General features: G+C 34.2%; 1 protein-coding gene across 2 annotated transcripts; it reads left to right on the top strand.

Annotated features, from left to right (window-relative positions):
* Nucleotides 1–7511: 7511 nt before the first annotated feature.
* On the top strand, nt 7512–13908 carry LOC145585099 (uncharacterized). Of its 2 annotated transcripts, XM_081641839.1 has the most exons (4): nt 7512–10401; nt 10597–10633; nt 10779–10864; nt 12165–13908. In XM_081641839.1, the coding sequence occupies exon 1, from the start codon at nt 7517–7519 to the stop codon at nt 10355–10357; it is 2841 nt and encodes a 946-aa protein (XP_081497965.1). In that variant the 5' UTR covers nt 7512–7516; the 3' UTR covers nt 10358–10401; nt 10597–10633; nt 10779–10864; nt 12165–13908. The 2 variants fall into 2 exon arrangements, with proteins under 2 accessions (XP_081497965.1, XP_081497964.1); XM_081641838.1 differs by having other exon boundaries at nt 7512–10633.
* The last annotated feature ends 237 nt before the right edge of the window (nt 13909–14145 follow it).

Here is a 14145-nt window from a genome sequence, read left to right on the forward strand (position 1 = left end):
TAATGAATCTTGATTGATATTATTGATATTTTGATTATTGATTTCTCTAATTGATAGTGTTATATTGTTAATCTTGCAACGTGATCAATTGTTTGATTAATTATTGTTAACAAGAGTTTGAATCAAAAGAGCTTACTTTCACTACTAGAATTCGGTTAAATTGCGACCGTTTTTCTATGATCGTCAAAAAAACGATCGCAAAATTTGAAATTTGCGACCAATTTTGACACGGTCGCAATTTTACGACCGTTTTAAAGGCGGTCGCAAATTTGCGACCATGTTGCGACTGTTTTTGGCCTTTTAAACGGTCGCAACAATGTTTGAACAATTTAAAATAATTCTAAATTTAAATAATTAATTTGCGACCTCTAACAACGATCGTAAATTGCAACTGTTTTTGAAACAGTCGTAAAAAAAAGAAAGTATAAAAGGATACCCATTCACCCAAACCCTAATTTTTTCTTCTCACTCTTTGCTCATCTCTCCTCTTCCTTTTTCTCTGTCTTCTCTTTCTCCTCTATCTCCTTCTCTTTCCTTTCTCACGTCCCTTCTCCTTTTCTTTCTCTTTCCTTTCTCCTTCTTCTCTTTCCTTTCTCTTTCTTCTCACTCTCTTGTTCATTCTCATCACCGTAGTTCTCATTAGAATTCTCTTTCTCCTCCATTTTCGTTCTTTTTTTCTTCATCATTTTTTTCTTTTTTCGGATTTTCATCAACAAACGAACTTGAGTGTTCAGATTTTCATCAACAAAAGAAAAATTATGGTGTTTTTGGTCAAATTCGACCATAAAAATTCCAAATCTGGAGTTTTCATTGTCGAATTTGACCATATAAACACAAAGAGAATGAATTATATGATAAGATATGTTGGTTTTCTAAAAATTTTGTTTGTTTTTGTTTATTTTTTATTTTTGTGGTTTATTATTTCATTTTTTGTTCAAATTTCTGTGTTTATATTCCTACTAATTTTGTTTGTTTTTTTCTTCTTTTTTATTGGGTTTGATTTTTGTTGTAGTTCATACGAATTTATTTTTGATTTTTGTTATTTTTGGTGTTGATTTTTGTTGATGTTCATACGATATTTTGTTTGATTTTTGGGTTTGATTTTTGTTGATGTTCATACGATTTATTGTTTGATTTTTTGTTATTTATGTTGATGTTCATACGAAAATTTTGTGGTTTTTTTTATAGTTGTGGGTTAAATTTTTGTATGGTGATTTTGTGAATTTTTTGTTTGATTTTTGTTATTTATGTTGATGATTTTCTTAATTTCGATTTATGGTGATATTGTGAATTTCTCATAACTGTGGGTTAAATTAAATTTTTTTTAGAATTTTTTGGGTATTGTAATGTGGAAGGCGTTGGTGAGTAGAGGTTGTTTAGGGTGGGCAGTGGTGGTCGGTAGAGATTATTAAGGGTGATAGGGTGATGGGTGGAGTTGCTTGGTTTCGGGTGGTAAGTGGCGGTGGGGCTTGGTGCGTTGCAAGATTGGTTGCTTTATATATTAGATTTTAGCGACCGCCTATAGCAATCGCAAATATTGATTTGCGACCGTTTTAGTGTCGATCGTTGAAAATAAATGAAACAGTCGCAAAAAATCTACGACCGCCAAACAATCGTAATTATGTCTTTTTTCGACCAAGTAAATAACGACCACCACTTTACGACTGTTGACGGTAGTAATTAATTTCAACGACCGTTTTTGCTATTTTCAGCGATCGTTTAAGACGGTCGCAATTTTGCCGAATTTTAGTAGTGTTTTTGAGGCTTACCTACAGTCCTACAATTAGCAATTCTGGTTATGTTAGCGATCGAATTACATATGTTGAATTGAGAGCGTTAAGACCCGACCGTAGGCTTAGCAGTTGCTCTAGATAATTGATTGATTGAATTGTTATTAATATTTGATAGATTTAGAACTATAAACATGGTGAGCCATAACCCTAGGTCTTTTTATTAATTGTTTTATTCCTATTTTAGTTTAGACTATCTTTCTATCCTGAATTTCGTGACATAGTTTAGTTTCCCCAATTCCTTAGAGGTTAAATTGAATAGCTATCTCTCTATGGATTCGACCCTACTTACCCTACTACATTGTTAGTTGGTTTTGTTAGGAATTTATTTTTGACAGGTGTACGACAACCTATCATGCTTAGCTACAAATGAGAAAGAGGTTGAGCATATGGCTCTTAATGAACCCAAATCCATATTTTTGGAGGTATGTTGTAGCTCACACTCGATGGGATTAACCTACTTAGGTGTGGAAGTGTGGCCACTCCATATGAGTATTTCGTGGGCTTATACTCTAGAGCACCTATGGCCAATATAATGTGTCACCTTTATTCGCGAAATTTCATAATATTATACATGTTCAATTGTGTGGCTCAAAGTGACGGGTTCCTAACTCCCTATTAAGTTCAAGATGAAGGTCACTTGGTAGGTGAGGGATCATAGCTTGATGTCCACTATGTGTTAATTCAAGTCGCGAGACATTGACACTTATGCAATTGTTTTGTTTTGCCCAGAAATCATTTTTCTTCCTTTCTTTTTCATATCTTCGAACCTGTGGGGAATTGTCAGAAATTCTTGATATAAAACAAGAGTGTTGGAAGAAAAACAAGAAAGAGGAAAAATAATGAAAAGGAAAAAGTCCCACATTGGTTGGGGAAGAGTGTCTTGCCTTGTTTTTATATTGTAGTGCTTTAGCACTACTTAGTTGAATGAGTGGGAGGTGGGTGTTATACCACACACGCGCGCGCGCGCGCCGAGCCGGGTTGGGTCGGGCTCGTGGACTTGGGGTCTTGGGGAATGTGATGCGCCGGCGCCTCCCCTTTTCTTTTTCTTTCTCTTTCTCTTTTTTTTCGGTGGCTGTTGGTGGTGGTGGTGGTGCTGGTGGCCCTTTTAAAAATCAAAATTCCAAAATCAACACCAAAACATATATAAACTTCTTTAATCCTAAAATTTATTCTATTGATTTATTGTTTTCAAGGCATGATTTTTATTATGTTTTGGTGTTGATTTTGGAATTTTGATGTTGCTAATTATTGTTATAAATTTCAGATTTTTATTTAATTAAAAACCCCAAATTATAAACCCTAGAAATTGGGGATTTTGTAAAATTGGTTAGGGATTGAGGCTAGGTTGTTGTTCTTGATTAATTCATGGTCTAATCATGTTTTTGATGTGTTTAAAGACTTTAATTTAATGCTGGAAATTATTTACACACACTAGTTTTTAATTATTGAGTTAGGGTTTGATTACCCATAAAAGGGAAAAAGGTTTTAATGATTTGTATATGATTTCCTAGTCTAAAAGTGATGTTTTATATTAATTAAGTATGTTGGAATTTTATTTAAGTCATAAAAATCAAGTGTTTTTGAAAGGATTTGAAGTATCCACTTAAAGAAAGGTTTTATGACTTTTATGTCATTAAAAGGGGTTAATTAGTATAGTTTACATAGTGTTATAGTTGCTAGAAATTTGTGAGAATAGTGGATTAATTATAGTTATGTATTTTTATTTGTAGGAAGTTTCGAGCTAGGTGATTTCTAGCAAGTGTGGCCGAGTTTAGGGTTTATTCAAGGTACGTATGTGCACAAGAATATTTGTGTAAGCGTAGTATCATAATAGGATTGTGAATTGTGTTTGAAGTGGTGAATTAGTAGCATATTTAGTTGATTATATGCTTGGAATTGATGTTGCTTAAACATGAAAAATTATGCAAGCATGTGAATATGATATTTGAAGCATGATACAATGCAAGTTGAATATATGAGAATCATGGAAGTAGTTTTATTTTTGAGTATTAAGGACGCATGAAATTAGTAAACAAGGCTTATGTATGTTTAAAGGAGCTATATTTAGAATTATTGAACATGATTCATGAATTATTGGTGTAGAGTCAAGGAAGTTAGCTTATTTATTTGCTCACTCAAGTAAGTTGAGATTGAATCAAGAAAGTTATTAGTGCATTCTATGCACTAAGGTAGTAATCGTGCAATTTTGTGCACAAAACTAGGCAAGGAACCTTAATTAAAATAAATAGTATGTGCTCACTAATTAATTCAAGAATTACTTGGAAGTATGTGTTGGTTATTATTATGTTTATTCTTGATTGATTGGTTGGAGTCTTCACATGTTAAATTGTTAAATCACGTAAAGTGTAAGAGGGTATGCACCAAAACTCTTGGAACGTATATGCCTTGAGTATGAACATATGGGGGGGAGTTATGGAGTTTTATTTTAACCATAGCTTCTACAGGGGTACAGGACGTTGTACTTTCTTTTATTATTATTGTTTATGCGCTGAAATTTCATCACCAAGGTGTGACACAGTAGGTGTCAATTGGGGTAGCTCCCTGATTGGAAGCTCTATTTTTAATGGGCTATATTTTTAAGGAAGGAAACCCATCCGATGCGTAATCCAAAGATATTAAATTAGCAAAAATAATTTAAATAATTTTTTTTTTTAATTCAACAAAAATAAGATGAAGAGAGAAGAACTGGCCTCAAAAAAGATGAAGAGAGAAGAACTTGAATGTCTTACTCATTATCTTTATTTCTCTCTATTCTCAAGCCAATTAGCTAGATGGATATGAAATTTAAGATCTATTTATCCACCAATTAGCTAAATGTTCACTTTCATTCTCCCTCAATTGTCAATTACTATATAATATATATAAATTCTATGAATCGTATTAAGTCTTTACTTCTCTATTCAACCATCCTTTCATCGTAATTATTTGCTCTTCCCTACCTTATTAAAAGTTTAATTAAACACTTATAAATAGAGTTATGTCAACTATTATCCTTAAAAATGTCTATTTATATCCTAAAAATTGTCTATTTACATATATACTCCCATTTATGCATGCGAAATACATATGTACCATTTAAACTCCCCCCCCCCTTTTTTTTTTTTTTTTTTTTTTTTTTTTTTTTTTTAAGTTTTTCACCGTATACTATTAAGTTTTTTTTGTTTATTCACCATATACCCCTGAAAATTTTCAAATTCACCATATACCCCTGACTTGTTACAAAAATTTACCATATACCCCTAATGACAACAAGGTGAATGAAATTTGGTTTTTGCGCCGAAACCACATTAGATCTCTCACCCTATCCCCAAAACCACTCCCTTCTTTTCTCCAATCCCCAAAACCACTCCAAATATTCATAACCATATCTGTATGATTGATTTTGAGGATAAGAAAAGGAAATTTAGGGTGGTTTTGGGGGTGGCCTGGTAAAATGGAATGTGGATGGTTTCAGGGGTATGGGGAATGTATTTAGGGTGGTTTCGGATCATAATTAACCCTAATGACTAAAGAAATTAACAATCATTATTCATCAAGGGTATATAATATATTTTTGTAAAAACTTGGGGGTATATGATAAATCAAAAAAGTTTAGGGGTATATGGTGAATAAACAAAAAAACTCAGGGGTATATGGTTAAAAAACCCTTTTTTATTACAACGTGTAGCGTAGCTTTTTGGCTTTTTTTTTTTTTTTTTTTTTTTTTTTTTTTTTTTTTTACCTTTTATTCTCTATCCCTATCTATAAAAAGTTTGAGATAACTCTTAAATAATGTTTGAACAATTATACCCTATAAATTGTTTAATTACTTATTTGTCATCATATATTAATGTTAGTTAATTTTTTTATATTGAACTCTTAAAAATAGTGTGTGGATATTTGAACCCTTAATAAAGGTTTTGTTTAAATATTATTTTTCCTAATTTGCCTTAATGTTACCAACTACTAATGTTGTGACACAAAACTAAACCGAAAGAGATTTTCGAGCACGACTAGCTATGAAATCACATGGCCCTAGTTTTTTTTTTTTTTGAGAAAATGTTAACCACCCAAGTTATTTATAAAGTTGTCTTTGTAAAAACTCTTAAAATAGTGTGTGGATATTTGAACCCTTAAAGGTTTTGTTTACATATTATTTTCAATAATTGTTTTATACACCCGGGTGTACCATGCGCATGGTAGACCCGAAAGAACATCACCCTATGAATAAAGAAACATTACCTATAAATAAAAGAACATTACATATAAATAAAAGAAAATTGCCAATAAAAGAACATTACATATAAATAAAAGAACATACTTATAAATAAAAAAATCGTAGTTATAATTATTTATTATACATTACAAACGAACATAGAGTACATAAAAAAGAACGTTACTTATAAAATAAAAAACATTGTAATAAAAGAACATAACTTAAAAGTAAAATAACATTGCATATAAATATAAAAGAACATTCTAAAAAAGAACGTTACATATAAATAATGAATGAAAATTGCTATTACCCAAACTCATGGAAGAAGATGATGAACAACAATGGTAGTGCCAAAAATTCAAACAATCAAGTAATTTCATGATGATAAAGCTTTATATGAACAACAAACATTACCACAAAAACACAAAAATAGGTAAAAATAACAAGCAAAGTGAGAGTTCACTATTGAATCACAACGTACCTAGGATTTCATATTTCATATTCATGAAGTAGAACAAAGATGAACAAAGAAAGAGAAGTCATCCCTCAAATGAGTAGAAAACCCTTGTAAAGTGAATTAATAATTGAAATCAAACAAGTTGAACACTCAATTGCAAGTATTTTAGCTAAAATTAAAATACCCAAAATTTTCAAATCATAAAAAATCCGAAAATTTGGTTGTGAAATTTGGATTTTGGAGTGTAAAATCTAGTATAAATGTGTTTGTGAGTGATGAATTAAGCACATAAAAGCTTTAAAAATCAAGAAATAAAATGGACGAAGAAGTTAAGAGGGAGAGAAGATAGAGTATTGAAGAGAGAGAAAATGAATGGGTGAAATGAACAATATATATAAAATAAAGAACATTACATATAAATGAGGCTTCATAAAAAAAACATTACATATAAATAAAAGAACATTAAATTTGTCCCAATGTTTTTTTATTTATATGTAATATACTTTCGGAGTTCCGGGTACATCCTCTACCATACTATTTTCATACAAAGTACAAGTATTATTTTCTCTCATTTGCCTTATTAATGTTACCAACTAGGCAACTACTAATGTTGTGACATAAAACTAAATCGAAAGAGATTTTCAAACATAACTAGCTCTGCACGCACATGGTACGTGTCAACCACCTTAGTTATTTCACAAAGTCTTATGTGTGGTTGGCCATACCGTGTGACCAACCACTATAGGGATTATTTCGCTAGTGTAATGGGGGTTACTTGGTCAGTGTTATAATGGGTTATTTGGGTCAGTGTTATAATGGGTTACTTGAGTCAGTGTTATAGGGGTTATCTGGCCGTTATTATAGGATTACTTAATCAATGTTATACGGATTACTTTAAATGGTCACACGGTGTGGCCGGTCGCACATAAACCTATTTATAAAGTTGTCTTTGTCTAAAAAAAAAAAAAAACTCTGCGACCACCTACACTAAATTTTGAAAACAACAGTATTAACACTCTTAGCAGAAGCTACAACCAACTGAAAATTCCAATGCTAAGACACTCCTTCCGCTCTCTCTTTCTCTCTCCTCGTCATCTCCGGCGATGCATCCACTGGTCTCCCACCCACGAAACCAACCTCACCTCGCCGGAGCTACTCTCCCGCCTTTGTCGCCTCTTAGTCCTCCGCCGCTTCGACACGGCTGCCAAACTCCCCATCAAATTTTCCGACGACATTGTCATTGATATACTTAGAAATCTTCGCTTAAATTCTGATGCTTGTCTTGGGTTTTTCAGGTTAGCTTCAAATCACCAAAAGTATCGCCCTGGTTATAGATGTTATTGTATGATTGTTCATATTTTGTCAAAGGGTAGGTTGTTTGATGATACCAGGATTTATTTGAATCATCTTGTTGATGTTTGTGGGAATACCCACTTGCCAATTCGTGTTGTTTGGGGTGAATTGATTAGGGTTTATAGAGAATTTGGTTTTTCTCCTACTGTTTTTGATATGATTTTGAAGCTGTTTGCTGAAAAGGGGTTTGTTGATGATGCACTCTATGTGTTTGATAATATGGGTAAGTGTGGTCGTGTGCCGAGTTTGCGGTCTTGTAATAGTTTGTTGAGTTGTTTGGTTAAGGATGGGCAATATGATATGGCAGTGTGTGTTTATGATCAGATGGTGAGAGTTGGAATCGCCCCGGATGTGTTTATGTGTAGTATTGTGGTGAATGCATATTGTAAAGGTGGTAGAGTTGGGAGAGCTGTCGAGTTTATTAAAGAAATGGAGTGTTTGGGTTTGGAGCCGAATGTTGTGACGTATCACAGCTTGATGAATGGGTATGTTAGCTTTGGAGATATGGTAGGAGCTAAAGGGGTTCTGACCCTGATGGATGAGAAGGGAATCGGCGGAAACATGGTCACTTATACAATTCTGGTGAAGGGCTATTGTAAACAATGTAATATGAAAGAAGCAGAGGAGTTGTTATTTGAAATGAAGGAATTGATGGTAGATGTTTATGCATATGGTATTTTGATAGATGGTTATTGTCGGATGGGTAAGATGGATGATGCTGTTAGAATCCGGGATAACATGTTAGGATCTGGTCTGAAGATTAATCCAGTCATTTGTAACTCCTTGATAAATGGGTATTGCAAAATTGGGGAAGTCAAACAAGCTGAGTCAATATTTTTACAAATGGTGGATTGGGGTTTGAAGCCTGATTGTTATAGTTTTAGTACTTTGATAAATGGGTATTGTAGAGATGGTCATATTCGTGAGGCTTATGTTCTTTTTGACAAGATGATCCATGAAGGGGTTGAACCCACTGCTGTTACATATAATATTCTTCTGAAAGGTTTATGCTGTGAAGGAGCACTAGATGATGCTATGCAGGTTTGGCGTTTGATGCTGAAAAGAGGTGTGAGACCAAATGAGGTCAGCTATTGCACTTTGCTTGATGGATTCTTCAAAATGGGAAGGGTAGACGAGGCTTTTAGACTGTGGAAAAAGATTTTAGCAAAGGGGTCAGCCAAAAATAGTATTACATTTAACACAATGTTAAATGGTCTGTGCAAGATGGGGAAAATGGCTGAGGCAGAGATGCTTTTCAAGAAGATGATCGATCTAGGGTGTTATCCTGATGGGATGACATATAGGATCCTTAACGACGGCTATTGCAGAATTGGACATGTTGAACAAGCTTTTAATATTAAAGATATGATGGAGAAAAATGCAATTTCACCATCTATTGAAGTGTACAATTCTCTTATTGATGGTCTTTTTAAAAGTGGAAATTCATCTCAGGTTCCAGGTCTTGTTACTGAAGTACATGAAAGGGGTGTATCCCCAACTATTGTCACCTATGGTGCCTTGATTGCGGGTTGGTGCAAACAAGGATTGTTTGATAAAGCATTGAGTGTGTACGAGGAGATGCTAAAGAAGGGGCTCACACCAAATGTATCTATTTGCTGCTCTCTGGTTAGTGGGCTTTACAATTTTGGTAGGATTGATGAAGCAAAAAACTGGCTGCAGAAAATGGCTGACTTAATTTCTCCAAGTTCTGGATCATTTGAGGAGTTTTGGACAGCAGACCAAATAAACCTAGATGAACGCAACGTTATAGATTCTATTGACTCAAGTTTTAAGAGTCTACTACCTAATAATGTCATCTATAATTTGGCTATAGTAGGGCTTTGCAAATCTGGGAAGCTTAAAGATGCAATGACAATGTTCTCAACTTTATTGAAGAGAGGGTTTGTGCCAGATAATTATATGTACAGCGTTCTGATTCATAGACATTCTATTGCTGGCAGTTTAAAAGAAGCTTTTAAATTACGTGATGACATGCTGGAAAAGAATTTAGTTCCAAATATTACTATCTATAATGCTCTCATCAATGGCCTCTGCAAGTCCAGAAACCTGGATCGTGCCGTAAGACTTTTTCAGAAACTCAAACGGAAGGGCTTAGTTCCTAACGTTGTAACCTATAACATTTTAATTAGGGGGTACTGCAATTCTGGCAATACAAATGAAGCAATAAAACTCAAGCACAGAATGGAAGAAGAAGGTATTGTTCCTTCTGTCGTCACCTATTCCACCCTAGTTAGTGGTCTATGTAAGAAAGGAGATATTGAGAAAGCATTGGAGCTCTTGGACTATATAAATAATGCCAATGAGGATACTGAGCTTAGTTCTTATCATGCTATAGCTCTGAATCATGTGAAGAGTTGTAACATAGAGAAGATCACTGAACTTCATGGGGCATTACAGAGCAAGCTCCACTTTCTTGACATTGAGTATGCAGATGAAGATGACTCTGTAAAATCGTTCAGATGCGAGGAACAAGAAATCCTCAATGCAAAGGACACACTAGTGACTGCTCTTCATTAATCTATGTGAAGAGCAAAATCACATTGGAGAGGTCTTCATTTCCTCTATGTTACTCGGACTCTTCATTTTACCTCAAGTACCCGTGTCGGACCCTCGACCCTCGGACATGGGTATGACACATGGACACTTCATTTTAGTTGAAAATCATAGAATTTTTTCACAAAATAGCCGAGTCGGACACTTGGACACGTACCCGTGTCGGACATGGGTACCCGAGTCCGAGTAACATAGCATTTCCCACCACCACTCTGCTTCATTAAGATCATAACTATTCCAGTAAGGGGACATGCAATCAAAATTTCAAAATCTACGTGTTATTTTCTTAGATTTACTCACAGAATACGTGTAGTAATTCATTTGATCCTGCTACTATGGTTTGATTTTTCTTTCTTGATGATAACAATTTTGTGATCTATACCAGGTGAAGCTTAGGGTGCGGGTGCCCCCAAGCCCCCAACTCTCCCAAATTGAAGTCTTGCCCCTCCCAAATCGTCTAGTCTATTGGAGGTGAAGTTCCCAGAATTCTCAAATTGAGGCTTTGAGTTTTGGGTATTTTATTACTGATTTACCTCTTTTATGTATATTTTTTACATGTTTCATCTTAAAGCTCTTAAAATATATACATGTATGTTTTATGCTTGTATATGGTATTTTCTTGTACAAATTCACAATTGTAGTAATCCTTATTTCTTACTATTCTGTTAATTTTGAATTAGCTAGTTAATTTTATAATGAACAGTTTCGTTATATTCTTGTTGATCTGAATAGCTATTCTCCATCCTCTTAAGTTTTATAAGCAATCCTCAATCGCTACTCTTTCAGATACCAAATATCCTCCCACTTCTCTAGTCGCCCCTCCTTCCCCTCTTACTCTCATTATCTTATTCCTTACTTTGCTTTCTCTATAATCACTCCTTCCTCACTCTCCTCTTCTTCATTGTGCTCCTCACAATATCTCATGCTCTCCTCTTCTCTCTCCCTCGACTTTTTCCACTGTCATTGGCCCATTGCCTTTTGTCCTCGACAATGGGAAATTATTGCCTATGACTTAGGTGGCCTCTTTTTGTGCCCTTTTTTCCTACACATTTTAGGTGGTTCTTGCTTAATATCCTGCCTTAATGTTTACTAAAACTTAATACTCCCTCCGCCCAATGTTTTTAGATTTCCCTTTAATAGAAATCATAATATGGTTTTCATCATTCTCTTTTAAGTTGAAAACAATTTCTCTTTCCATATTTTTTACTTTTTCTTTTAAGAAATCTACTTCTATTACCATGTTTTTGAAAGCCCCATTCACTTCACCTTATTTTTGCCGAACTGAAATTATTTTTGCTGAACTGAAAATATTTTTACTAAATAAAAATTATTTTGCTGAACTAAAATTATTTTTACTGCTATTCTATTATATTTCTTCTTTTTAATTACCGAATTTTACTGAACTGAACTTAATTTTACTGAAGTGAAATTATTTTTACTGAACTGAACTTATTTTTACTGAAGTGAAATTATTTTTACTGAACTGAACTTATTTTTACTGAAGTGAAATTATTTTTACTTAATATTGTTTTTTTAAGGTAAAGTGAACAGGGCCTAAAAGTTAAAAATGTTCAAATCTTCGGAAATCTCCTTCCTTTCTTATTAATTTATTATAGGTGGATTTTTTATATTTTTTATTGGTATCACCTTGATGAAGTTTCACAACCACTCCTTGATAATAATTCTTGGTATGATTGTCCAGGCCAAGAGTATAGCATTTTTTGCTTTCCCACTAGAAATTATAATCCAAGAACCTTTTGCTGGGTGACAGGATTCCCAGGGACTACTTATGCAGGACCCAATCTGGAGGCCTTGGAGAGAGGTGCCAAGGCTTGGCCGAAGCCTGAAGATTAATAAGCCTGGTCAAGCCAAGAAGGTCATTCCTTTCCTTTGTTGTTGTTGTTGGGTTTTTTTTTTTTTTTTTTTCTTTGAAGAGATATTCATATTACTTCGAGGGCTTTATAGGCTTAGTAATTTTAATGGTTTTATCATCAATGGTGATGTAGGTATTTATTTGAACTTGAGTGAATATCTTTTTGATGATCTACTGTATGTTAGTTTGGGATGTCAGAAGGGTAGTTGATTCTATGGAATTTGAAATTGAGGGTTAATATGGAAACAGTCAAAAATTATGCCAGCTGACCTTGTGGAAGTACAGGAGGTTAAAAGCTTAAGCTGAGGCCTGAGGCAGTAGGTTGACATTATTATTTTTAAATGGGGGCTATTTTAAAGATTGTTTCTACTGATCAAGGAATATTGTTATGCTAACTATATCAGATAATTTAGTATATGCTTTTGCTAACGTAGTCATGTTTCTTTAAGGACTTGGCTATTCAGCAATCAAGTTTTAAGTTTGTGGTTTCATTAAGGAATTTTTTATTTTGACCTTTTTCTCAAGAAACCCATGTCTGTTGTTGCTAAAGTAGTTGGTGTGTGCTTCAAGGAGGATATATAAGATGGCGTTTTTCGGTTCTTTTATATAAGTCAAATTTTGATAATTCTTTGCTCTTGGATATGTATTGAGAAAATATGTCTCGTTTTACGGAGTGAACACTTCCTCTCAAGCCTGTGCTAGATCTGTTTGCATTTGCAGAATGGGGGAATATCTTTACGATAAAGTACTAAACTGCTGAAGGTTGCTATAGACTACAGTATTTTAATGGAGTAATAATGATAGAAACAGGGGAAAATAGTGATAAAGCTTGGAACTTTGATTGATATTCAAACTAACGGTTACAATGGAGAAAGACTCTACCTTGGAGGCTACACTACTATTCTACGACTACTTAATATTACTTCTCTCAACATACCCTTCACTCTTACATTCCTCTTCTTTTTATACCAAGCTCTATCCTACTCAAGTAACCTAATCATTAAAAGTTTTGTCCTGTTCTGCGCCAGGTGAATGCAGCCCTGTTGCCTCACCATTCAGTGGAGAATTCCCTTGTTTGTCTTCTTGTGACAGCCCTTGATTGTGTACCTGCCCCATACCTTGTTGTTTGCGCTTCCTCTCATACACTCTCACAGCCTGCTGAGGTGATTTCCCTTGATTCATAGCAAAGGTGCAGAATCTTTGTTTTCTATGAAAGCTAGCTGTGAATGTTACTTTATCTTCTTAAATTATACGTAGTATTATGCTAAATGCAGTATTGCCTCATTCTTTCTTTTGATAATCCATTTTCACATATCCACTCTGGAGGAGTCCAGGTGCTTTGTTAACTCTAAAATGTTTGCTTTTTCGTTATTTAAGGTGTTGAAGAACTGAACTCGTTAAACACATTATCACCGTTGTTTGCCTAATAATTTCAAAATAACGGAGAGGAAAAATGTGGATCATGCAAGAGATAGGAATATCCTTAGTCACTGTGACACTCTGTGTATCTGCAGATCACAGTCTTGTTGCTTATGAAGTTTTCATCATCGCACTTACTGAATTATATGTTTCTGTTGCAACTGATGTGGACATTCTTCAAAGGATATCCATGCAGATATATGGATTGTTTCACATAGGTCAGTTTTTGTATCTGGGCACTTTTAACTTTTTGTTTCAGAAAACGATTGGCTGCTACTGAGAGAAAACTAATAAAGAGTGGGCATTTAAGCTTCTATTGCTGATGAATTGAAAATTTTAAGGATACCAAATTTAAAAACACTGTAGCAAGATCAACCGTGCTCTAAATTGTGCTCAGTTCTAATGAATTTAGTTACGGCTATCATGCCATAGACTATTTGGTCACATTAATGGTTGCCTT

Source organism: Chenopodium album, chromosome 16, assembly GCF_948465745.1.
Source record: "Chenopodium album chromosome 16, dcCheAlbu1.1, whole genome shotgun sequence".
Classification (NCBI taxonomy): domain Eukaryota; kingdom Viridiplantae; phylum Streptophyta; class Magnoliopsida; order Caryophyllales; family Amaranthaceae; genus Chenopodium; species Chenopodium album.